Below are 27,667 nucleotides of genomic sequence, written 5' to 3' on the forward strand. Positions count from 1 at the left end.
GCTGTTGCCTGGGATTCTGTCCCTGAGGCCTGTTCTGGTACTATCCCTGCTGTGCTGCAGCCAAGGCCAGGCTGTGTTCTGCACTGCACCTGGTGCAACAGACCTTTCTTGTCAGCCTTTCAGGCTGTCTTGGGCTAGAAATCTCTTTCACTCTGTTGTTTTGTGGCTTCTGCTGCTCTAAAATTTGTTGAGTCATTTTTTTACAGATATTTTGTGGGCTATGGAGGGGAGCTTCTATAGGTTTGTCCTTCTACTCTGCCATCTTGGCTCTGCCCCTCGGAAACACTGAGTCTTTAAAATTAAAGAAACATGGAAAGATCTGTATGAACTGATTTAGAGTTAAAAAAACCCCCAGAACTACAAGACTATACACAATGCTACAACAATCTAAGTGGAGAGATCACTAAAAGGAAACCAAACTCAGTAACTGAAAAAACCAATGATGAAACATATTTTCCTCTTCTCATGTCACCGAGATGGAGGATTATTAGGACAGAATACTGCATATGTTTATTCATTGTGTGAATACTATATTAAGCGTTTCTGCTTAATTTTTTTTCTTTCTTAATAAAGGAGGTTTCAATCTCAGAAGGAAGGAGGAACTGACTGTGATATAAATGACTGTGACATAAAAGCAAAAATGCATCAATGAGTTTTTTTTTAAAAACTGAGCATTGAGAGTGTCTGTAATGTCAAAGCCAGAGTGGGGAAGGCAGTACAGTGCAGATAATAAAAGAACTGGACTTAACATTGCACCTTAGCCATTTACTAGTTGTATTAGGCAAGTAGCACAGTTTGTCTGTCTGCTTCAAAGTGCTTGGCCAGGCTCTGACCCACTGATTCTCAGGATCTAGAATAGCAAAGGATATCACAATGTTAAGTGCTTTCTGACTTCACAACACTTATGTACAAATGCTCATCACCACCATCAAAGACTGCCTATTGCCAAAGGATCCCAGAAAAATGGGAGAGGTATTCCTGGCTAGTCTTGTTCAAGATTTCCATCCTCACAAATGCTACCTGAAGAACTACAGCAGCTCTGGCTTCAGAGGACACATGGTTATTCACTTTTGATATTTCTTCTAGTCTGAATACTTATTTTAATAAATATTTAATAATAATCATCACGAATCACAAGGAACTCAGGCTATGTGGTACTTGAGATGTGATGTTAAACCTAATCAGCTTTACTTATGGGAGAGAATAATCCATGATATATCCAGAGAAAATAAAAACATAAAACATAGAGCTTCAAAGTTATTTTTCTTAAGTAGAGAACAGGTACTCACATTTTTTTTCAAAAAAGTAAGTTTCATAACCCATATCCTTCACATTTAAATTCTACTCCAAACTACTATCTTATATACTTTCTATAAAATATATATTATATATAAGATATATTATATATAAAATATTGTATATGAGATATAACTATATCTCTTTATTTATTTTAAATTTTCAACTTTCATTTCCACAAAATTTTGAGTTCCAAATTTTCTCCCCATCTCTCCCCTCCCCCACCCCAAAATGCCTTACCTTCTGATTGCCCCTCCCACCAATGTACCCTCCCTTCTAACACCCCTCCCTTCCCTTATCCCCATCTTCTCTCTTGTCCTGTAGGGCAAGATAAATTTCTATACCCCATTACCTGTATTTCTTATTTCCCAGTTGTACTCAAAAACAATTCTCAACATTTGTTCCTAAAACTTTGAGTTCCAACTTCTCTTCCTTCCTCCCTCCCCACCCATCCCCACTGAGAAGGCAAACAGTTCAATATAGGCTATATGATATAACTACATCTTAAAGAAAAAAGTCTTCTTCCAACAATTCCCAAATCCCCACAAATTCAAAGTGACCCAAATTATTTGATTCTGTATGGACAATCCAAGAGTAACTGTATCAAATAAATTCAGTTTGCCTACAAAACATCACTTAAACTGGAGTACTGACTTATTGTTCTCTCACTGCCTAAAGCAATTTGGTTTCGAAGAGCACAGAACACCCTGTTCTGAATGTGGCTGGCACATGAATTGGATGTGCAGACAGCAATTTGTACTTCTATTAAAATGAAGGTTTGGGGGAGGGAAGGAAAGGAGTGGCAGTAACAAAGGTTGGAATGCAAGAATCCAAATACTGTACAACTTCTTTAGGAAGAAAGACTATGAAAGGGGCTCCATAACTCAAAAAAAGCCACTCAAGATGTACATTAGTTCTGGTGTCTATTTTTCCCTTTCTAAGTATTGTGGTGATGACTAGTATCTTTGCATTCATTCCCAAGTGACAGGGACTTGAATAGGAATGTTATAAAATGGCTTTACTATTGGACACTAGATTGGTTATCTGGCCTGAGATTACTAGGTCATCATAGGCTATTCCCACTCAGACAGGGTTTGCCATACTGCCTTATTTATGCCAAATATGTTTCTTTTTTTGCCTCTATTTCATACTTAACAAGGCTTCTTGCTATTGCACTTAAGAGACAGGAAGACATGTAATGTCTGTCACTTCTCTGAAAGAACAAGAACCAATAACCAGTAACAATAATAAGAGCAAACAGAAAATTTCTATAAAGCAACAGAGGGTACATGGTAGACATTATTGATTAGAATTCAAATTGCTCCCACACGCATGGGTGTAAGTAAATCAGGCCATCCTAAACTGTTCCCTCCTTGGTCTCTATGCCCCAACCTACTCTGCATTATCTAAATTAATACCTTTCCAATTCCCCTTATGAAGGATAATTCTGTAAATGCATTTGTCACTGAATCAAACTAGTCAAAAGAGTGGCTTTTGTCTTTTATCCTGAAAAGGTAGTATAAATTCTCCAAAGGTATAAATGAACACCACTGCCTCCACATCTGTTTGAATGCACAGGAGTTCTTAATCATTTTTTGTGTACTGAACCCCTTTGGCAATCTGGTGAAGCCGGTGGACAGACCTTTTCTCAGAAAATTGTTCTTAAATGGGTAAAGTATATAACATTACAAAAGAAACCAATTATATTGAAATAGTTATCAAAAAGTTCCTGGATCCTAGGTTAAGAACTCTTGAGCTAGAAGAAAAAACTGTTACCTCCAACAAAGGTGGAGAGAAAAAATATAAGATGAGAGTGGGGTAGATGAAGAGAACTTTGAAAAACAAAATTAGAATTGAAAATGATCTTGACAAATCAGAGGATGGGATAGAGATCTGGCCTTGGAGCCACAGCATCTGTTTAACCCTGACAAGGCTTATGTGAACTATGTAATCCCTCAGTGATCTAGGAAATGTTCTTATATTGTAAGCAGCTGAAAAGATGGTCTCATGAATTGACTGAAGGAGTCTCCTCATATAGGAGTTCCTTAATCACAGGTCCTATGTTTATGTTTATTCCTACTAATTCATTGAAGAGAGGAAAAACAGATTGCATAGCAAGATATGGGGAAACAATGTCTTTGCAAGTGTGACAAGAAAGGTTTATTTGTTTTAGGTGGTAAAAAAAAAATTAAACCGTTAAAAAAGTGAGCATGATGCTAAGAAGAGGGAATTCCTTCTCTGTTATCTAGCATTAGCCAAACTTTCATTAAAAGGATTGATTGTGTTTAGTTTAGTATAATATTCACAGGATTTGGAGGAAATTCAGGGGGAAACAGAAAAATGATTAAAGGGTTAGAAAACAGGCCTTATGAGGTAAGGCTCTAGAAACTGGGATTATAATGTCTAGAGAAGAAAAGCTGGAGAAAACAGATTTATAACCTTAGCTACATAACAGAATATTGTACATACACTAGCCTGTGGCTTATTCTTTTTTTTTCACTCTTTAGGAGAAGACAGAAGAGAGGGAAAGATGCAAAACAAGGGTGTTATTGTGGCGCAATAAGTAGAACATTGTATTGGATTCTTAACTGACACATATTAGCTTTATGATAAGCTTTATGATAAGTTGCATACTCTCTTAATGTTTGTTTTCCCATTCATAAAATGGGAATAGTATTTACACTAGTCAACTAAGAGAGTTGCTGTGAGGAAAGCACTTTGTAAAAATGTAAAGGAATAGGGGTAGGGGCTGAATCTGTGATTTCATTGGCATAGGGAACTCTCAGGTGAGGGGGCCCCTTCTAACACCAGAGTCGCTAGCCCCCTCTCTACAACCATTGCCTAGAGTTGCCAAGGGCAGTGGTACCAACCTCAAATAGAAGTTGGGGCCACTAAACAGTACCGAAAGGTTCCTGTGGGTCACTACTTGACTAAGTTTTTAAATGTAATGTTATTTCTATTTTGTGTATTTTATTAAATATTTTCCAATATTTTCCAATTCCAGAGTGTTGCTCACCGTGGGTTTGACACCCCTGGCCTAGACCATTACAAGATTAATAACTAGCGACTGTATCAGTTGTGGGACTTGGGTCAGTGAATTCCTGACTTCGAGACAAGTGTCTGTCTGTTATACCATGTTGCCTTTTATTAGTTGTATGTCACATGAGTTATATTATTAGGAAGGGTATGTAATTTGTTTTTGTAAAAACTAAGAAGATATTAGATGACTCTCTTTCAAGAATAGATAAAGAAGAGTCCTAGAAAAAATGATTTTTTCCAATCCTAAGATACTATGAAAAACTGTGATAAGAAGAATAAACTTATGCTTTAATCACAGGTTTTTTTTTACTGGAAAGAACATATTTTATTGATATATTTTGTTTTTATATTACAAATATTTACAGATTATACCCACATAGTGAGAAATATTTCAACAAAAAAAAAATGAATCACAGTGACCTCATCTGAAAAAGCTTGCAACGTTTATAGCAACTCAATTCTATTTTTAATAAATTAACCAAAATCTATTTCCTTTCCCTCCTACACCACACCCCATTGGAAAAAGAAAAGAAAAGCAAATTCCTTGGAACAAATATGCATATTCAAACAAGACACATTATCTCAATGTCTATAGAAGAATATCTATCTGTCTATCCATCTATCCATCTATCTATCTCATTCAGCACCCATCACCTCTTTGGATAGCATATATCCTGTAGATTCATGAATGGTCATTGTAGTAATCATAGTTCTCACAGCTTTCAAAGTTATTTATTTTTCATAGTGTTGTTATAAGTTGTTCTGGTTCTGCTCACTTCATTATACGTTAGTTCATAGTTTTCATGTCTTTAAAATCATCCAATTCCTTATTTCAGCAAAGTAGTATTCATATATCAAATTTATCCAGTCATTCTTCAATTGATGAGTATTACCTTACTTTCAAGTGTTTTGCCATCACAAATAAAGCTGCTACAAATATTTTTGTACTTAGACTAGCTAATGATATAAGGAATCACTATTTGACAAAAACTGCTAGGAAAACTGGTCAGCAATATGGAAGAAATTAGAAATTACCTCAAACTTACTTGTACAATACCACATCTTGAATAAAGATAAGTTCTAAATAGGTACATGCCATAGGTATAAAAGGTCACAATGTAAACAAGTAAGAGAAATAAAGGAAAAAATTACCCATCAGATTGATAGGAGAAAAGTTCATGACCAAACAAGGAATAAAGAGGATCAGAGAAGATAAAATGGATAATTCTGATTACATAATTTAAAAAAATTTGCGTAAACAAATTCAGTAAAGTCAAGGTTAAAAAGTAAACAATTAACTGGGAAAAATCTTTGCAACAAGTTTCTCTAATACAGATCTCATTTTCAGGATATATAAGAAACAGATACAGATTTATAAGAAGAATAAGAGTTATTCTCCAATTGATAAATTGTCTAAGACTATAAACAGGTATTCCTCAAAGGAAAAATGAAAAATGGAAAATGGCATTTCATATGGCATATGGCCATATGAAAAAGTTATCTTAATCATTACTAATCAGAAAATGCAATTAAGCACTTCTAAGATTCCACTTCCAGTCCACCAAAGTAGCAAAGATGACAAAAAAGGAAAATTACAAATGTTGAGGACCGAGGGAAAACAGGCATATTGATACATTGTTGGTGAATCTGTGAAAGAATGCAACCTTTCTGGTAAACATTTTGCAATTTATACACAAGCCACTAAACACTACATGCCCTTTCATCCAACTATGCAATATATATCCATAAGAGATAAAATGGGAAAAGTTCTCCGTGTATAAAAATATTTATAATCATGTAGATATTAAAAAAATTTCAGTTAACTCCTGCCATTTCCCTTACGTATATTCTAAAAGATATCCTTCCTACAGCAACAACACAGGGTCCTAAAAAAGTTTGACTAAAATAATTTAAATTATATTTATATTTGAAATTGGAGGTTTTCCTTGATTAAAAATAAATCTTCCCCCCAGTTATTTATATAATGACAAAAGCACCATGCTAGCACAGGCTTTAGGACAAGGTGAATATTTCTGTGTAATTTTAAGGGGAAATGTTAGTTATATAAAATGAAAATTCAGAAATAAAGGATATTTAGAAATCTTTTAGTCAACTTTTATTGGGTTTATGTATATCTTGAGTAATAAACATACGGCCAAAGGAATATAATCAGATGTGGACTGCCTACAAATAATGCCTAAACACTCATAGAAGTGATGCACTTTGCCTGTTGCTCTTAGAAATTTGACTGCACAGGTTTCAAATGAGGGGAAGGGAGGAGGAAATATGCATCTATTTACACACACACACACACACACACACACACACACACACACACACACACACACTCTGTGCCAGTCCCTGTGCTAAGTCCTTTTTTATAAACATTGATGATCCTCACAAAAACACTGGGTGGGTTATCCCCATTTCACAGTTGAAGAGACTGAGGCACAGGTTAAGTGACCTGCCCAGCATCACACAGCCAATGAGTGCCTGAAACCACTTTTGAATTCAGGTCTTCCTGACTCCAGACCCAGAGCTCTACGCACTGTACCAACTGCCTCTTGGTTTGCTCACAACAGCTAGCCTGCATAATATGTTTTGATAGGCCTCTAAGAAGCAGAGGGGAGGGATGATAATCCTGGTTACAGTAAGAAATGAAATTGATGTTTTTACCATAACATCCCTTGGGAAAATTCCTTGTGTATTAATCCTTGGACTCATTTATTGACCTAGGATCAGAAAACTCACTTCTTGGGATCTTAATAACCTCTTGATTTGAGGTTTTGTTTCTGACACTTCTTTTTAGACTTATTTACATTTTAGCTTCCCTTCTTGGTACCCCAATAACAAATGATTTTGGCTTAATTTTAATGCACTTTGTAACTTATTATTGTGGACATAGAAAATTATGATATTCAGAAGAAATCCAAAAGGTAATAAAGAAATATTTATAGAATTTAAAAATTTTTTCGGAGATTAATATTGATGTGGAAAATGTAAACTAATTATAAATATCTAAATCATGATTTTATAGTTTTGTATGTTTTTAACAATCACTTGATGGCAAATAAATTCAATTAAATGTACGTATTGTCTGTCATAGCTTAGCAAAACAATTATTTTACATATTACAGTCTTTATTTAAAACAAACAAAAAAACCTGTTCACTTTGTTCTGTTCTGCTTTCCTATGGTTTTACAGCCAACATGGGACCACTATTCTTGTGTTTTTAGGAGAAAAACATAATTTTATCATGTTTTATCTCATTCACTGACTGCTTTTCTCAAATTCTTATATTCAATTTACAAACAGTTTTAAAAAATTCAATTTCTCTTTTACAAGTCTCTCTTTTGTCTTAAAAATAAAACAAATTTATTTTAATATTTCAATCTTAACTCTTAAAACAATGTTTTCCATTTTAAAGAGTTTTATAATAGAAAAGGTTTTCATAATTTAAACATAATTTACAAGCTATAATAATAATTATATCCTCTTGTGATCTATACCTGCCTTTAAAAAAAAGGTTTCATGCCTAGAAGGCCCCACAGGGTCTTAATCCACCACTGAAGATGCCTGGTATTTCTTACCTTCCATATTTTAAAAAGGTTTTTTTTGCGCTGCTTTTGTTTTTATGATAGCCATTTCTCATATTACAAATCTCTTCCCTTCCCCAACACTGCTTCCCTGATCCCTCCCTGCCCCATTGTAGCAAAGAAAAGGTTTGGCCAAATCAGTTGACATAGCAACTACATCGGACAGCACATGTCATATTTCACAAGCATAGTCCCCTCATCTCTCTGCGGAGAGGAGGGAGGCATGTTTCATCAACTTAGACTAAGATTAGTAATTGTAGTAAAATGAATTCATCTGACTTTCAGCGCTGCTATAATTTACATTATTGTAATTAGTGTATGCTCAATGCCACATAGGAAGGGTTTTAATAAGTGTTTTTCAATCATTCATTCATTTTTCATTCTTTGTGTAGCCTGTTCTCCTGGTTGCACTTTCTTCAGTTTGCATCGGTTCACAAAAATCTTCCCATACCATTCTGAATTCCTCTGTTTCTTATGGTAAACTTGTTCATATAGCACAATTTGTTCAAATACTCTTCAGTTGTTGGGAACATATCCATTCCCAGATTTGTTTTTTTTTTGGCTACTGTAAAAAGTAATGCTGTGAATAATAATCTGATATACATACATACATGTTATAACTTTCTTTTTGCCTTTGACCTTCTTGGAATATTTGCCATTAGTAGTACCACTAGATTAATAGGTACAAATAGTTTAGTGACTTTTCCAAAATAATTCCAAACTGTTTTATAGATTGGTTGAGCCAAGTCACAGTCCCATCAACAATATATTAATATGCCACAACCTAACATCAATTTTTTCTTTTATCATATTTTTCAACTTCCTGGATGTGAGATACAACCTCAATTTTTTAACTTGTTTGTCCTTTGGTAATGATTTGTAGCATTTTAAAAAATATGGTTATTGGGTATTTTCAAGTCTTTAGTAAATCCTTTGTTCATCTACTTTAATCATTTAACTATGTGGAATGCTTGTCTTTTGTGTCAATCACACACACATACGTGCACACGCGTGCATGCACATGCATGTGATAGTAGCTTTTATGAGACAGGCAGGATAGGAGAGTCAGAACAAAGAATCTGGAGTCAGGACACTTGTGGCCAAACTCTAGATCTGCTGCTTATTACCCACTGTTACCTTGGACAAGGCACTTCACCTCCAGAGCCTCAGTTTTCTTATGTATGAAACATAAAGGTTGGACTACATGGTGCCTAAAGTTCTAAATCCATGTTTTAAAATGTTTGAAATAATGTTTGATACAAAGGGTTTTTTTAAACCAATTCTTTTCTTATTTTACCTGCAATGATTTTGTTTGTGCAAAAGCTTTTAAATTTTATGTGGTTAAAATTGCCTTTTTTTTTTAATGATCACCTCTATTTCTTCTTTGGTTAAGAATTCTTCTCTCTGGACAATTTGGAACTCTGCTCAATTATTAAAAATAAGAACCATTTCCCAGTTAACAAATGATCAAAGGATAAGAACAAGCAGTTTTCAGAAGAAAAAACAAAACTATCAATAACCATATGAAAAAATGCTCTAAATCATGACTGATTAAAGAAATGCAAATTAAAACAACTCAAGGTACCACCTCACACCTATCCGACTGGCTAATATGACAAAAAGAGGAAAATGATAAATGTTAAGAGGGGATGTGGAAAAATTGGGACACTAATGCACTGTCGGTGGAGTTATGAACTGATCCAACTGTTCTGAAGAACAATTTGAAACTATGTCCAAAAGAATAGAAAACTACATATTCTTTGACCCAGCAATACCATGACTAGGTCTATATACCAAGGAGATCAAAGAAAAATGAAAAGAACTCCAATGCACAAAAATATTTACAGCAGCTCCTTTTGTGGTAGCAAAGAATTGGAAACTGAGGGGATGTCCATCAGTCAGGGAATGGTTGAACATGTGGAATATAATTGTGATGGAATGCTGTTGTGCTATAAGGAATGATGAAGGGGATGGTTTCAGAAAAACTTGGGAAGACCTTTAAGAACTGATACGAAGTAAGTGAGAAGAACAACCTCACAGTAACAGCAATATTATGAAGAAAATCAACCATGACAGATGTAATAACTCCAGTCAACAGGAGGATCGAACACAACTCAAAAAGACTCATGACATAAAACGTCCCCCAGACCTCCAGACAGAGAACTAATGAATTCAAGAGTATGGATTAAAGAACATTTTTTTCTTTTCTTTATTTTTCTTGCCTTTATCGGAGGGTGGGGGAGAGACATGGCTAATGTGGGAATATGTTTTGCATGACTATATAATGGGTATCATATTTCTAGCCTTCTCAAAAGATGGAAGAGGGGATGATAGGAGAGAGAGAATATGGAACTGAAAATAAAAATTAAATTTAAATATAAAATTAAAAAAAGAATTCTTCTCCTAACCATAGTTGTGAAAAGTACCACCTTCTGTTCTGCTCCACTTTTCCACATATCCATTTTCTCCCACTTTCAAGACAAAATGTATTTTAAAATAAAATACTTTGAGTAAATCATTAATTTATGTTTTGCTTTAAAAATCCATTTATCTCCCTGACAAGCTTAGTTTTCAACCAAACTATAAAAATAGGATTTTGTTGACATTTCCTTTTACTACATAATCCCTTTTAAGATTATCCAGGCTTCCACCTTCTTTATCAAATGATCTAATCTGTGTGGAGGATTTACAAGCAATACTTCCTCACTGACAAAAGTTACACTTTTATCCTGAGCTGGTCTAGTAGCCTCTGTCAACTGAGGGTGGGGGGGGGATGGGGAGGGGGGGGGAAGAGGAGACATGGCTGCATCAGCACTTTTGCCCAGTCCTGCCTTTTCCTTAGCCACTAGGGGAAGGAGCAGCAGTAGGTAGGAGCTGACCCAACCCTGGGGTAGGGGAACCCAGGTTCAGCACAGACCACTCCCCTCACCTCACAGTAGGAGCAAGTGGGAGAAATCAATGCCCTAAACCCCAGGCTTTTTGCTGTTTAACACCTCTAAGAGGCTGCAAATTGTGTTTTATTTTTCTTCTGCTACCCATTATTACCTGTATTGCTATCCCTATATTAATCAATTATCAGCCACATAGAAGCAGACTACCCCCAAATCCTATCTCCTGTTCTCTCAGCCTCACCCTCCTCAACCCTACCCCACCCATGTCAAGGTCCACCTCTGCCTACACTTTCTACTGTACCGCCTGAAATTCTCGTTGCAGAGTGAACAAGAAGTCCTTGATCTTCGACATCTTTCAATCACATTCCTTCCATCTGCTGGTCCTAAGACCTGGATCTCCACTGGATGATTTTCTCTCACATTAATTTTTAATTCCTAAATCTTGTTTCTCCCATTAGAATGTAAGCTCCTTTCACACAGACATTTTATGCATTGTGCTAACACATAGAATAGTGTTTTGTAGGTATTTAGTATATATTTGTTGATCAACTGAACCCTCAAATACAGGATTGCTGAACCTGCACTGGCTTCTCCTCATCACTACATCAAAAATAAAAACAGAGTAATGTCCCCCCTTTCTAAATTCTCCCAGCCTTGTCTTGTTTGCCTTCTTTGTAGTACCATTCATGTGCCTGGATTAAAAACTTACTTTTTCTGCCTTATGGTATCTCTAGCATTTGTACCCTTCCAATTCCATTGCCATCACCCTAGAGAAGTTCCTTATAACAAGACCTGCACAATTTTTAGTAGTTATCAAATTCATCTGTCTTCATTCCCTCTCTACTTCAATCTGTCCTAAACTACTTGTGTGTTACTCTCCTATTCAAAGACCAATGATTAATAATGTAATATTTAATCAAGTCCAAAATCCTTAACCTGACATTCAAGACTCTCCATAATCTAGCTTTAACTTATTTTTTTTCAGAATTCTCTGTATTACTTATTTTGTATGCATAGAAATTCTGGGTCGTTCACTGTTCTTCAAGTCATCTATCCTGTCTTTGCCCACTTATATATTTGGGGTGTCCTTTTCATTCCCTAACCTCTCCCCTTATCCATCAGACTTGGCTAGTAGAAATTCTGTCTCTTCAAATGCCAATTACTTCTGACTTTGAGAGGTAGACAGGAGATTTAGGGAAGATTTCATGGAGAAATCTGTCATGGTACTTTATACTGTTTACATATACCTAACACATTCTATTTATTTGCATAAATGTTTTATCACATCTATGAGACCTTGATGACAGGAGGAACTGTGTGGCTTTATCCTTTTATTTCTTCTGTGACACTACTTCCCATCAATTATCTTGTGCCTTTGCATTACCTGTTCCATCTATGTCCATCTCTACCTGTTGGAAACTTGGAAGTTTCCTTCAAGACACAGTCTTAAAGGTCACTTTCTTCATATGGCCTTTCCTGAGTCTCTAAACTGGTATTGTCTTCCTTTACTCCACAGTTTCCTTGTATCTGTTTTGTGTCTGATTTATATATATCTATACATGCATCTTGTCTCCTCCATTAGAATGATAGCTTCTTGAGAGCAGGAACTGTTTTGCTTTTTATCTTTTATTTCCAGTGCACCACAAATTAATAAATTATTATTGACTGTTTGATTTCCCACTGTCATGCTCAGCTCCTTGCCTTCAGCCCACAAATTTGTTAAAGATTCCTAAATTTTAAAAAAAGTTCCCATGATCTTTGAATATTAACCCCTTGAATTATCATTTTCTCTCTATCCTTCCTGGATAGAGATAGACATTGGATAAGCTAACTAACTAGTCTAGGCTTCTCTCCTCTCCTCTCCTCTCCTCTCCCTTCCCCTCCCCTCCCCTCCTCTCTCCTCTTCTCTGCTCTTGTCTGTATGCTCTCTTCAAGGTCAATATCTTTTATTGTTAAATCCAATGGTCTTTTTTCTAATATCTTCTTTTTGGATTTCTATAGTATCTTACACTATGAACCACCCTCTCCTTTCCACTGTGACACTGCACTCGTGTAATTCTGATTATCTTCCTTTCTTTCTGTGTGTTCTTGTCTCTTTTCCTGGCTCCTCCTCCTCCTCTGCCTTCAATAAGGGTATGCCCTAAAATTCTGTCCTTAATTTTTTCTTAATTCTAAAATTCTTTTCTTAATTCTTTCTTCTTTTCTTTCCTTGTCTCATTTAGTGATCTATTTCATTTCCAGGGAATTATCTATTACTTCTATGGAAATGATTTCCAAATATATCTCCAGAGGTGGAGCCAAGGTGGCAAAATAAGGCAGGAACTTGCCTAAGTGCTCCCAAATTACCCTCCAAACAACTTTAAAATAATACCATAAAATGAATTTTGGAGTAGCAGAATCAACAAAAGGTTTCAGTAAAATAATTTTCCAGCCTGAGACAACTTAGAAGGTTGACAAGAAAGGTCTGTCTCATTGAGGTGAGAGTGGAGTGAACTCAGGTGGACTGGGCAAGCCAGCAGAAGGCCATACCCCAGCAAGCCAGCAGTGAGACCTTGAGCTCCAGCAAAGCAGCAGTGAAGTCCTGTACTCTGAAATAAGCCAATAGCAAGGCCCCACCACAGCAAATTAGTGAAGACCTTGGGAGCAACTGAATCAGCAGCAGCAACTTCTGGAGCTTTCGGCTCAGAGATGTTAAGGGGGCCAGATAAGTGGTGAGAAAGAGATTACAGGGGACACTTTACTGACATTGGATACAAGAATCTGTTGCATTGCCCAAACAGGGATCTGGGTCACAGACTCAGCAAATGATTCCATAAGACATCGGAAACAATAAAACAAAATCAAAAGAATGAAAAAATATAAGAAAATGCGAAATATCTCATTGGAAAAGCTACTGATCAAGAAAACAGATTGAGGAGAAAGAATTTAAGAATTACTGGGACTACCTGAAAGCTATGATCAACAGCCTAGACATCATATTTCAAGTAATTATCAAGGAAAACTGCTCTGATATCCTAGAACCAGAGGGCAAAATAGAAATGGAAAGAATTCACCAATCACTACCTGAAAGAGATCTCAAAATAAAAAGTCCCAGGAATATTATAGTCAAATCCAAGAGGTCCCATATCAAGGAGAAAATACTGCAAGCAACCAGAAAGAAACAATTCAAATATTGTGGAGCCACAGTGAGGATTACACAGGATTTAGAAGGTCAGAATATGATATTCTGGACAGCAAATGAGCTAGGTTACAACCAAGAATCACCTATCTAGTGAAACTGAGAATAATTCCTCTGGGGGAAAAATGGATATTGAATGAAATATTAAAACATCTCTGATGAAAAGACCAGAGTTGAACAGAAAATTTGATTTTCAAATATAAGACTCAGGAGACTGAAAAGGTAAATAGGAAAGAGAAAACACAAAGGATAGGTTAAAATGTTTATATTCCTACACGGGAAGATGATACTTGTAACTCTTATGAATTTTATCCCTAAGGGCAGTTAAAAGGAGTATACATAGAGGGCATAGGTATGAATTGACTATGACAGGATATCAAAAATACATAATCAAAGAGTGAAAAAGAGGGATGAATTGGGAAAAGGGGCAAAGCAGAGGTAGAATGGGGTAAATTATCTTACATGACAGAGCTATTAAAGTGGAGGTGAAGATGGGGGGGGGTGGTAGCAAGTAGCACTTGAACCTTACTTCCTTCAGAACTAGCTCAAAGAGAGGATAGCATACACACTCAGTTAAGTATAGTAATCTTAGGGAAGTAGGAGGGAAGGGGGATAAGAGAAGGGTGGGGAAATTGATAGAAGGGAGGGCAGATTAGGAGAGGTGGTGGTCAGAAGCAAAGCATCATTGAGGAGAGATAGGGTGAAAGGAGTGAGAGAAAGAAGGATACACTGGTGAAAAATAGGATGGAGAGAAACAGACAGTTATCATAACTATGAATATGAATGGGATTAACTCACCAATAAAATGGAAGTGAATAGGAGAGTGGATCAAAAACCAGAAACCTGTATTATAAGGTTTACAAGAAATACATTTGAAGCAGAGAGACACACACAGAGTAAAGGTAAGGAGCTGGAACAGAGTCAGTTATACCTCAGCTGAAGTTTAAATAAAAGCAGGAATAGCAATCGGGATCTCAGACAAAGAAAAAGCAAAAATAGCTCTAATTAAAAAATATAAGAAAAGAATCTACATCTTGCTAAAAGGTACCATAGACAATGAAATAATATCAACACTAAACACATATGCATTAAATGGCACACATGAAAATTTTTAAAGAAGTTAAATAAATTATAGGAGGAAATAGAGAATAAAACTATCCTGGTGGGGGACCTCAACTTTCCCCTCTCAGAACTATATAAATTTAACCACAAAATAAACAATAAAGAAGTTAGGAAGGTGAATAGAGTTCTAAAAAGTTATCTTTGATAGACCTCCGGAGAAAACTGAATGGGAATAGAAAGGAATATACTTTTTTCTCACCGGCACTTACATAAACATTGACCATGTATTAGGGCATAAAAACATGTTACAACCAGATGCAGAAAAGCAGAAATAATAAATCCATCTTTCATATCATAATGAAATAAAATTATATTCAATAAAGGGCCATGGAAAGATAGATTAAAAATTAACTGGAAACTAACCTAATCCTAAGGAGAGTCAAAGAACAAAGAAACAATCAATAATTTCATTACGGAAAATGACAACAGTGAGACAACATACCAAAATGTATGGGATGCAGCCAAATGCATCTCCATCCCTCAAAGCTCCAGTCCTGTACTTTGACTAGATGTCTCCTGGGTTTCATTTCTCTTTTGTTCAAAGTTGAGTTGCTTATCTTTTTCCTAGAGCCTGTCCTGGTCCATAAAGGCCCAATTTCTGCTGATGCCACCACTATCTTCTTAAGTCACTCAGGTTTGTAATCACAGGACCATATATTGCTCTTCTTTTTCTTACCCATACATCCAATCTAAGTCCTTCCTCAATCACTCCTGAATTTTCCTCTTTCCAATACATCATTTACATTGATTGATATTCTTTGTACATCATTCTGAAAATATAACTCTTTGAGACTTAAAAACGTTCAGTGGTTCCCCAGGGCCTGTGGAATAAACTACACTCTTGGATCCAGTATTCAAAGGTCCCTCTACCCTCATCTGGCTCTGAATTACCTTTCCTGATCTGTAGACTTACTTTCTACTGTTGCGCCTTCATTTGGGTTGGAGTAACCTTCTCCTTTCTGTTTAATTCTGCGGATAATACCTCCATCTTCAAATAAATCTTCTCCTTTGAAATCAAGTAGTTCAATCTAGAAAGAAAAAAGGGGATTTGGTTAAAAAAGAATAAAGCCAACAGTGACCCAGGGAGAAGGCAAGGAAATCAAGCTCACACTTTAGTTAGCAAAATGAAAACTATCCACTTGGTATGACTGTAAATTTATCTAGACATCCCATTTATTTATTAGAAGAACAGAAAAAACAAAACACCACACATTCCAATACCTGGAAAGAACTTTAATGCTATGATAACGTCTAAGACTATATCCTGTGTGGCCGCAATACAAAGACTAACAGGAAATGCTATGAAAACTGCCTTGTGGGCAAAATGCCAGAACTATGAAGTGCTGGCACAAAACTATTTTAATCTCTTCCTAAACCACCCACCCCTTTCCACTCAATAGTCAGGTAGCTGTTGTTCTCAACAACTTTCTTTTAAAAAAAAAGTGTTTTGGAACTTTTTTTTGCATTACTGTCACTACCAAATGACTCTTTCTGGACTCCTTCCATATTCATCTCCCCTTCTTTATAATAATGAAATATAAATAAGCCAACAGATATGACAATAACCGTGATACATCTGGTCAAATACCCTTTGCCATAAATCCTCTGGTCAAAGTTAGTCACAATATTGATCACAGTTTTGTTGTTCTTTTTAAAAATTAATGTTTATTGTGAACATGAATATCAAAAAAAGACTTCTATGTACATAGAACAGAAAAAACACTACACGAAACCATGAAACTGCATTTCATATCATTCACTTTTTAAAAAGAGTACATAATAAATTCCACACATTACTTTCCAAATGACTTTGCTTGCCTGTGCTTTCTTCTGGAATTCCTTTTTTTTTTGTGCATTAGGAGAAGTTTCACTAGGTATTACTGCTGTTGTTTTGTCATTCTAGCTAACTCGTCCTTCCCATTAATCTTTCTTGCCATTAAAAGAAGAGATGGGGGATGTAACAAATATGCATAATCAAGAAAAACAAATGCACAGCATAGCCATATACAAAAATGTGTTTCTCCTTCTGCACCATGAGGTGGGTAACATACTCCATCACAGGTCCTTTGTAGACATAGCTGGTCATTTAATTGATCAAAATTTATGTCTTTTAAAGTTGCTTTTCTTTATAATGTTGTTGTTCTTGTATAAATTGTTCTCCTGATTCTGCTCACTTCACTTTACATAATTTTACACTACCCAGAATTCTCTGAAATGATCACTGTTGTCATTTCTTATGGAATACTAACACTCCACTGAATTCATAAACCACAATTTATTCAGCCTAGAATCCTTGTGTTTTCCAACATTGTTTTCTTTTACATTACTGTGGACATTACGCAGATTTTCTCTTGGTTCTGCCTATTTAACTATTTATCAGTTATACAAGTCACAAGTTTGAATTCTTCATATTCATCATTTCTTACGACAATATTATATCATATTCACATACTTCAATTTATTCAGCTGTACTTCAACTGAAGAACATCCATTGCTTTTCTAATTTTTTGCATCCGCAAAAGTGCTGTTCTATTTTTGTGTATATAAAACCTTTCTATCTTTGATCTCCTTGTGGTATGTGCCCAGTACTGGTATCATTGAGTCAACGAGTGACTTTTCTAGAGTAGTCCCAAACTGTTTTATAAAAGGGGAGGAACAATTCATAGCTCCACCAATAGGAATGTTCCCGTCTTTTAATAGACCCCCCACAACATTTATCATTTTTTTCTTTTGTCATGTTTTCCAATCTGATGGCCATAAGGTGAAACCTCAAAGTTATTTTAATTTGTATTATTAGGGATTTGAAGCATTCTTCCTTATAGTTGTTGATAATTTTATTTCTTTTTCTGAAAGTTGTCTATGCTTTTCTTGTTCACTATCTTTGGAGAAATGGCTTTTAGTCACATATATTTCTATCCATTCCCTATCTATCCTGCACCTCATATCTTTAGGTATGATATTTACTGTACAGTTTTTTCCTTATTCAATAGTCTACTTCTTATTCTAGGTGCACTGATTTTGTCTGAGCAAAATTCTAAAATTTATAAAATTTCATAATTTAATTTTATAACATCAAAATTTTAGAATTTATAATTTTATAAACTACCCCTTGTTTAGGAATTCTCCCCCTATAACTGGTAAGAGGACAGGACCAAACTCTTCTCAAAAGAATTAAAAAGTATTAAAAAAAATTAATTCAGACCACTAATAAGAAATGTAAGCCAAATCAAAAGAATTCTGAGCTTTCAAATCCTACCCAATAAGCTGGCAAAGCTGGTAAAAACTGGAAACAGATAAAAACTGTTGAACCTGCTCTCTTCAATTCTTAAATGCCAGTTCTAATGGCCTTTCCTCAGTCCACATCCTTCTTGACCTCTTTGCAGCCTTTAACACTATCAGCTTCTTCTCCTTGATATTTTTCTTTCTCTAGGTTTTTATGACATCATTGTCTCCAGGTTCTTCTCCTGTCTGATTACTCTTTTTTCTCCATTGATGAATCTTTATTCAGTTCAAGCCCATGAACTGTGAGTACCCCTCCAAGATATGTCCTAACCAAAGAATCTGGATTGAGCTTTCTCTTCTCCTATAGTATTTCACTTGGGGGTCCTATCAGCTCCCATGGATTTAATTACCATCTCTATGAAGATGATTCTCAGATCTATTTATTCGGGCAAAACCTCTCTCCTGACTGACAGCCTCCTGTCTCTCCAACTGACTATACAGACATCTTGAACTGGATATCCCATAGATATCTTAAACTAAACATGTTCAAAAATTATCTTCCTTCCTCCCTCAAATACTTCCCCTTTCCAAACTTCCCTATTACTCTTGAGGTCACCATTATTTTCCCAGTCACCCAGGCTTGCAACATAGGAATTATCCTCAACTTCTCACTCTCTCCTATGTAAAATATTGCCAAATCCTGTGAATTCAAAACACAGCTTGTATATGTCCCCTTCTCTCCTCTGACAAGGTCACCATTCTGAGGGGCAGGCCCTCATTACCTTACACCTAGACTACTGTAATAGCCTGTTAGTGGGTCTCCCTGCCACAGTTCTCTCCCTACTCTATTCTATTCACCACTCAGCTCAAAAAAGATAAAATTGATCTTCCTAAAGTGCAGGTGTGACCATGCTAAACCACAGCTCCCTCTCTTTTCCTCATTTAGTAAACTCCAGTCACTTTCTATCACCTCTACGATCAAATATAAAATCCCCTGTTTGGTTTTTAACCCCTTCATCATCTGGATCCTTTCCACTTTTCCAGTCTTCTTACATCTTATTTTACCAGTCGCCATGAACTATGTAATCCAGTGACACTGACCTCTTTGCTGTTCCTCAAATAAAATACTCTATCTCTTGAGCCTGTGCATTTTCACTGAATGTCTCCCTCATGCCTGTAATTCTCTCCTTCCTCATCTCCACTTTCTGGCTTCCTTCAAATCTCAGTTCAAATCTCAACTTCCACAAAAAGTCTTTTCTCATCCCTTTTCATTCTGGGCTCTTCTCTCTGTTACTTAGTTCCAATTTATCTTGCATTACTTGCTTGTACATAATTGTTTTTATGCTGTCTCTCTCATTAGATTGTAAGGTCTTTGAGAGCGAGGGACTGTTTTCCTGGAAAATAAAGCTTAGCTCAGTGTCTGGCAAAGAGTAGGCACTTAATAAATTGGGACTGACTTGACTTGACTGAATCCTGGAGGGACCATATACCAACACAGTGTTCATGGAATAAGATATACTAATACAGCATTCACTAAAGTGTGAATTGATCTAACCATTCTGGAAAATAACTTGAAATTTTGCTAAGAGAGTGATTAATGGAAATTGAGGGAATGCTCATCAATCGGGGAATGCCTAAACAAGTTGTGGCAAATGATTATGATGGAATACAACTGTGCTATAAGAAATGATGAGCTGGTTGATTTTAGAAAAATATGGAAAGACTTGAATGAAATCATGAAGAGAGAAATGAGACAAGAGAATTTATACAGAAATGTGAACAATTAGGTTATATTTTGAGTACAGAAAATACTCAGATCAACTACAAAAGACCCATGAAGGAAGATACTATCCACCTCTAGAGAAAGAACTGATAAGCAGAAGGATGCACAGTATGGCTGTACACACACACATACAAATAAATATTTGTGTCTAACAGTGGCCTTCTCTAGTGTGGGGTGGGGCGGAAGAGGAAAAAAAGTAAAAAGTGGACAGCAGAAAACAAAAGAAAACTCAGAAGGAAGCACAGAAAGGCAGGGTAGCTTTGACAACAATGTGTAGTATCTATAACATAGTTTTTCAAGAGAAGTAAACAGTGTGAAATGGAGATTCATGGTTCATACTGAATCCTCTTTTTGTGTTGTGCTGTGCACATGGAAATGTTTTCTCTGTCTCTTTGTATTTAAGTTCAAAATTACTAACTTTTTTAAAAAGGTGATTAAAAAGTTCATACCTTTTGACCCACTGCTAGGTATCACAGGAGGTCAAGGACAGAGAGCTCTCATATACAGAGAGATTCACAGCCACAATTTCAGTTGTAGTAAAAAATTTAAAACAAAGTTGATGTCCATAGATAGGAGAATAGTGAGACCAACTGAGATACATAGATATAAATCAAATATTACTGTGCTGAAAGAAATAATGACTGAAGAATTCAGAGAAATATTGGAAAACATTAATTCATGCAGTAGTAAGCAGAAAAAAATATATAAATGGAAAAAGTTAAAAAAAAACAAACCCTGAATGCCATATAATTATAATGGCCAAGTTTGGCATGGAAAAAAGTTAAGAAAATTCTTCTCCTTCCCTTCCTTGCAGAGATGGGAAGTATGGATTATTGCATATAATGTCATACATAGTTAAGGTGTTGGTTGGTTTTGGTAAGATGCTTTTCCCTCTTTCTTTTGTACTCTTTGTTACAAGGCTCAAAATGGAGGAGAGGTGAGAGGGATATTACATATTTAGGTTGCCTATCTTTTTGAAACTTATTATACTAGATGGTAAGATGTTAGTCTAAAACTACTTTCTGTAAAACTTTTTTTCCAGTTTTGCCAGCAGTTTCTGTTGAATGGGGGTCCTTACTCAACTGTTTTATCATTTCTAGTCTACATATTTTTAGCTCCTTTCCAAAACCCTGAAGCTATTTTTAATATAAATATATTTTCTATAAAACTGTACAAAATTATAAGAAAAAAATTTCTTCTGATAGGAGTTATTCAGCTATTTATGCTTAATTTTCGGTTAGGTGTTGTTATGCATGAGGATATATATGTATGCATATTCAGATTACAGGTCTGTTACATGAATGAATTTTTATAATGTGAAAATATTTTTTGAATTGGCATTGACATTTTAAAATATCATTATGACACAGCAAAACATATTTCTTTCATTTGGTCTCCCAGTCAATTGGGAGTCTGCTCTATGCTTAGAACTAACTAAAATCCCTGATTCTAGGTCTGGTATCTTTTGTTTTTGTTTGGGAATAACCTTTCCGTGCCAGATACACATTTCTAAGAAAGCACTGGCACACACCCCTTAGGTTTGTGGGAATCAATTCAAGAATCCATGCTCCAAAATAAATAAGTTGGATTTGATCTGAACAGCAACCCTAGCTTTTTCCCACTGCCTATTGCTTCAAAGCCAGCACTGAAGCAAGGCAGATGCTGACACAGCAACATAGTGTATACTTGCCTCAAAAAAGAGAGTTGCATTCGAGGGAATTTTGGGGACACTGCCAGCAGAGCCATATGCATATTCTGGTTTACACAGTAAGTGGCAGATCTCTCCCTTCTTCATGGTGGCAACTCCAATGTCCCATGCCTTGATAACCTGACCTAGGAGAAAAGAAAAGGCTATTGAAAACTATATTCTTTTACTCAGTAAGATATTCTTTAGTTCTCAGAACACCAAGTACACATCAACATTCCCATAGCAAGCATCCCACAATAAGACTGTCAGTGAAAATTACTTATAGTAGAGGTCAGTGTGAGGAGGACAAAATATGACTGTAAGTTTTTCTGTAAGCTACCCACAAAATGAAAAAATCAGATACATTCTTGGATAAAGAAAGATAAAAGTAGAGACTCAAATCCCCATACCTATTGCTAGCTGCCTTGGGGAATCTCACTCAGTCTCAAGTAAATTTATAAAATTCAACCTGCTAATGAGGATCACTGCTCCTCAGTGGCAAACAATATGTGGCAGTAGGAATACAGTTTTGTTGCATTCAGATCTAGACTAGGTTCAAACCATTTTTCAATCACTGGAAAAGAACTGAAGCTACAGTTTCATAATTATGTTTTTTTATTGTTTATTTTACTTGGTCTGGTATTTCACCAGTATAGGAAGCTCCCAAAGAGGAATTTTCTATCAATATAAATCGACATCTTTTATATAACTTCAACTTGTAGTTGGCTGGGGCTCTCAGAGGTCAAGAGATCCGATGGTTTATCAGAAGCAGGACTCAAACCTTTTTCATGATGCTGAGTGAGGTCTGCTTTATCCAATGTGATGCTGTCTAATAGCTATAACTATTTCATATAAAATCTTATGCTGTTTCTTCAGATGAATACAATTTATTCATGAAAAACTGTGATTTCTCTTTTCTGAACTGTCTTTCTTCCACATCATACCTTGTGGCTCAATGAGTAGGGACCAGACTTTATTTTTCTTTTTATGTACCACAGTGTCTTGTATTCAAATAATTATTTATTGAATTCAATAAGCATACCTTTCATTTACTCAATTTAGCAATTAGCACCCATAGTGTACAAAAAAATATTATAGTGTGAAAGGAGGAGGTTAAGAGTTGGGAAGGACAGAAAATATAAAAGTAGTAGAAAAGAGAAACTCTCCTAAATAGAGCTTAAAAACCTAAAAAAGAAAAAACAAAAGTCAAATCTACAACTAGAGAATGTAACAAAGTTAGACATATAGAGTAAAAATTCATTTAAGTTCTGTGCAATACAAAGTTGAGGAGTAATCAAATGTGGGGTAAGTAAACTCTGAGAATAACTTCTTGTTGAAATGACAAGTTTAAAAAAATCTATAAAAGGTTTTCGGGGATATATTTTGTTTTGCTACAACAGAAACTTTCCATCGCCCAAACAATACAAAACAAAGTATATTTTCCCAAGAACAATTATGTAAACCTAATGTCAATCAAAGCATTTATTAAGTGTCTAATACATGTCAGGCACTGTGGAAGGCATTGGGATACAAAGACAAAAATGAAACAGTCCTTGCTCTCAAGGAACTTACATTCTATGAAGCAAAACAACACATGTACATCTAAGTATATACAAAGTATATACAATATTAATTGCAGAATTTCAATGGTAATACGACTAATAGTACAACTGATTTCATTTTCTACTTTGAGAACTTACTGTTTGTTAAAAAAAAAAAGATCTGTGCCTCAACTTTGATAGCATTTTTAAGGTCCACTGGATTTGTATTAAGTTTTGTCAATTTTTTTTTTACTGTTGTTTGGAAGGAGTGTTTTAAAGGAAAGCAATAGACATGGATTGACAGGAAGCTGAACAATATTCCAAGTAGATTAGAATACCATGAGCAAAGACAAATCATTAGGGATGAACAAAAGAGTTATGGGTGATATGAAGGCAACCAATTATCAATTCATATAGGACCCACACAAAGTCCTACACTGTATCATTATAGGTAGAGGTAATGTCTGATTTTTTAAGTCTATAGCTAATATAGTATAAGCTCTGGTAGGTTCAATTATGCTAAAAAGATTTTAAGTATGGTTCTGAAAAAAGACTGAGTCTGTTTCCAAAAAATCAGTCTAGCTAAGTACAAAAAGGCTCATTACTGACTGGCCATAAGGTGATGAATTCTTTGATAATGGCAACCTATGAAATAAAGAAAAATTACAAAATGGCCCTTAGCTGAATGCAGCCCACTTTCACTTTAAAAACAAACATTTTTGATGCCTTTTGTTTTTATATCAGAGTCATCTAAACTTCTTCCCCCTAACAATAAACCCTTCCTTGCAACAAAGAAAAACTACTGATCAGACCAGATCTGAAGATGTATAATATTCTTCCTATTCTGGTAGTCATCTACTTCTCTGTCAAGAGAGGAGAGATAATATTTCATCATTTGTTGTCCAGGACTTTCATGTTTTTTTCATTTACTAAAAGTTCAACTTCATTTATGTTGTTTTAATCAATATATTCTCTGTAGGGTCATGTAACCAACAAGACGGCAGATTAGACACCTTCTCTACTACTAACAACTTCTCAAACTTCCCTGAAATATGAATTTTATATAAGAGTTAAAACATTTTCAGTTATCTCCATGGTCTAAAACATCAAGAACTATCAGGAGGTAAAAACTCATGAATTAACAGCAGGAAGGCTAATATCTAATCCCCAATCAGCCATGGTGCTCTGACAGGGCTACACTGGTCTTGATTCTCCCCATCCTCTTTCCCCCGTGCACAGAAAACCAAAAGGCAGAAACTTGTTCTGGCTAGGCCTACAGCTTGGCAGAATTCTATGCTGCAAGAGAACTCTGAAGAAGAGGGAACTGGGGTAGACCATGAGCTTGTGTAGCTATAGGAAGGTCCACTAAGTCTGAGGAAAAGTCCAGCATCTAACTGAGACCAGTTCTGTTGTCCCCTAAGAAATTATTTAGGTCTGAGACAAAGCCTGATGAAACATGAATTGTCCAATGTGGCAAGAAGATGACACCAATTTGATACACAGTCAGGGGTAATTACCATAAAAGGAGAAAGAGTCAGAAAGTGAGCAATAGGAGAAAATAATAATAAGAAAAAAAATGTAAATTACCAAGGACCTCAGGAGGAATAAAATTCAATTAAAAATCTTGAGCATAAGCAAGAGAAGATATTAATAATAGAAGGCAATATGGCCTCCAAATTAGCTGAATGAATCTAGATTTCTTTGAATAAATGTTGCAGGACAAAGGAAAATCAGCACCCAATAAGTCAGAGGATTCTGTGGATTTCCACAGAAGAAATCATCAAACCACATCAGGATGTTTCAGAATGCTTTAAAAAAGAAATAAGAATTGTGAAAGTAGAATTTATGGCATGCTTAGCAGAAATAATCAGCAGAACAGAAAAACTTGAATCCATGGTAACAAATCTAACTAAAGGAAAACAATAGATTGGGAGCATAAATTGTTTGTTTGTTGTAGTTCTTTGTACTTAAAGAAGACCAAAATCACATCACAATATCAGGGTGAATGTACGTTGTGCCCTGCTGTGACTGATCAGACCAATATGAGCTTGGAAGGCTCTAACACCGATTAGGGACCAATAGTTCATGTGAACATTTGAAGTGGGGATGTTACTAAGTTTGCACACCTCATGTTTCTTTTGAGCTACAGCATTTCTGTTTTGCTTTTTAATTGCCTTCTTTGACGTGGGCATGTCATGCTCAACTGTCCAATGTTAGTGTCTCTCATGTCTCACAATAAATTCTAAAGTTCTTTAGTGAGACCTTGAGAGTGTCTTTGCATCTCCCCCCTTTTTTTGAAAATGTATCTTCTTTTGGCCTCCATGTGAATACTTGTCTCATGTGAGGTCTCTGTAAAATCAGTCTTTTAGGGAAATGTATGTTTGGCATTTGAAAAATGTGGCCAGCTCACTGGAATTGTGCTCCCTGAAGTAGAGTACAAATGCTTGGCAGTTCAGGTCAAGAATGGGCCTCAGTGTCTGGTATCTTGTCTTGCCAGGTGATCTTCAGAATCTTCTGAAGAAAATTCAGCTGAAGTGGTTCTATTTTCTGGTATGGTACTGGTAGACTGTTCTGGCTTCACAGGCATGCAACAGTGAGGTCAGTACAACAGCTCAGTTTGGTAGGCAGCCTAATACCTTTTCCTTCCCACCCTTTCTTTCAGAGCCTTCCAAATGCTGAGTTAGTTCTGGCAACATGTGAATAAACCTCATCATTTTTGTGTACATCCCTGGAAAGTATACTGCCAAAGTAAGTGAACATAACTACAGTGTTCAAAATTTCTCCACTGGTTGATGGTTCCACATACGGATGGTACAGTGCTGGCTGGAGAAGAACCTCGGTTTTCTTCTTATATTAATTGTCAGGCCAAAATTAGCAAAAAGGAAGAAAACTGATCCATACTTTCTTACATGTCAGCCTCAGAGGTTACACTGAGTGCACAGTCATCTGTGAACAAAAAGTCGCACACCAATTCTTCTTCCACTTGAGTCTTGGCTTGTAGCCTTTTCCACTTAAATAATTTACCATTATTGTGGTAGCTAACTTTAGTGTCATTTTTTTAAAATTATAAACAAGAAGTTTATTTAAGCAACAAGCTGTTTGACATGAAAGGAAAACCATCTAGGATCAATTTCTTTATAGTAATTTATTCCTACTGAGAGACAGAGGTTGACCTACATGTAACAGCTAAGTACAAAAAAGTTATAAAATCATCCTTGGTTTTACGATGATAAAAGAAAAACACTGAAAGTATCCAATCAAACAAGGTATGGAAGGATTTTTTTTGTTGTTGTTAAACAGTGAGGGCAAAATAACTTACTGGAATATAAAGATAAAAGTTGAATGAGCATGCCACTAATGGAGAAAAGGGATATTTTCACAGAACCAGTTTGTTTTTTCCCCTCTCCATTTCCATTTGATGTTGATCAAAACAGACCATCATTCATTTAGTTAAAAAAAATACGTATTATGCCTGTGCACATACACCAATTACTTTATGTACAATAAAGGAATGGGGGAAGGGAATCAAAGAAGGGAGAAAACTATACTGCTGTAGTCAGGACGTGGATGAACCAAATTTTGGTTTTCTAATTGTGAATGTATTGTTTTCCTTGGGAGCACAGTTCTGGAATAGAGTTGTAGATTCTCTTTTTAGTAAGTGCCTACTATCTGCTGCTGGAGTGGATCAATTATATCTTCATCTTCCATTTCCAACTATGCCGGTAGATCTGTTTCATTAATTGGTTGCTGATCAAATAGGAATCTGATGTGTCTCATTGACAAACTCTGGCATTCACAATCGGCTTCCATTAGTTTACCATGTGGTGTGTGCCTCTTAATCTTACATTGCACTACCGAACCATCTTGCCCTGCCACCTTCAACTTAATGTAGTCGTTTTTAGTCTTGAGTCCTTCCTTTGGCTTTTCATTGGCCATGGTGAGTTCAGAGGTCTCCTCAATTGCCACTTCACAAAAGAGGCACCAGGATGGTCTGCTCCAAGGGAATAGGGGAGAAGTAGCAGCAGCAGGAGCAGGAGGAAGATGCTGGTGGTGATGGTGAGAAAGAAGAGGAGAAGAAGGAGGAGGAAGAGTTTTAATGTCATTTTCATTCTAGTTGAAGGCAGCCACACCATTTTATATGAATATTTTATGGAGAAGGATCAATTAATCAATAAGTATTTATTAAGTACCTCCTATGTTCCAGGTACTGTACTAGATGCTAGGGATACAAAACAAAAAGAATGAAACAATCTCTATCAAAAGAACTAGTGGAAGATTATAAGTAGCATTACCTCATGAAACAGAGAGAAGC

The 27,667-nt window shown here is 35.8% G+C and overlaps 1 protein-coding gene across 13 annotated transcripts in view; it reads right to left on the reverse strand.

Annotated features, from left to right (window-relative positions):
- Positions 1 to 27,667, reverse strand: part of FKBP5 (FKBP prolyl isomerase 5) — a 162,996-nt gene that overhangs the window by 33,475 nt on the left and 101,854 nt on the right. For all 13 annotated transcript variants that reach the window (XM_072641864.1, XM_072641868.1, XM_072641869.1 and 10 more), the window contains 2 exons: positions 21,818 to 21,960; positions 16,036 to 16,150 (listed from right to left, as the gene is read on the reverse strand). In XM_072641864.1, coding sequence (XP_072497965.1) covers positions 16,036 to 16,150; positions 21,818 to 21,960 — 258 coding nt within the window. The remainder of the gene's footprint in view (positions 1 to 16,035; positions 16,151 to 21,817; positions 21,961 to 27,667) is intronic.

Source organism: Notamacropus eugenii, chromosome 2 (assembly GCF_028372415.1).
Source record: "Notamacropus eugenii isolate mMacEug1 chromosome 2, mMacEug1.pri_v2, whole genome shotgun sequence".
NCBI lineage: Eukaryota > Metazoa > Chordata > Mammalia > Diprotodontia > Macropodidae > Notamacropus > Notamacropus eugenii.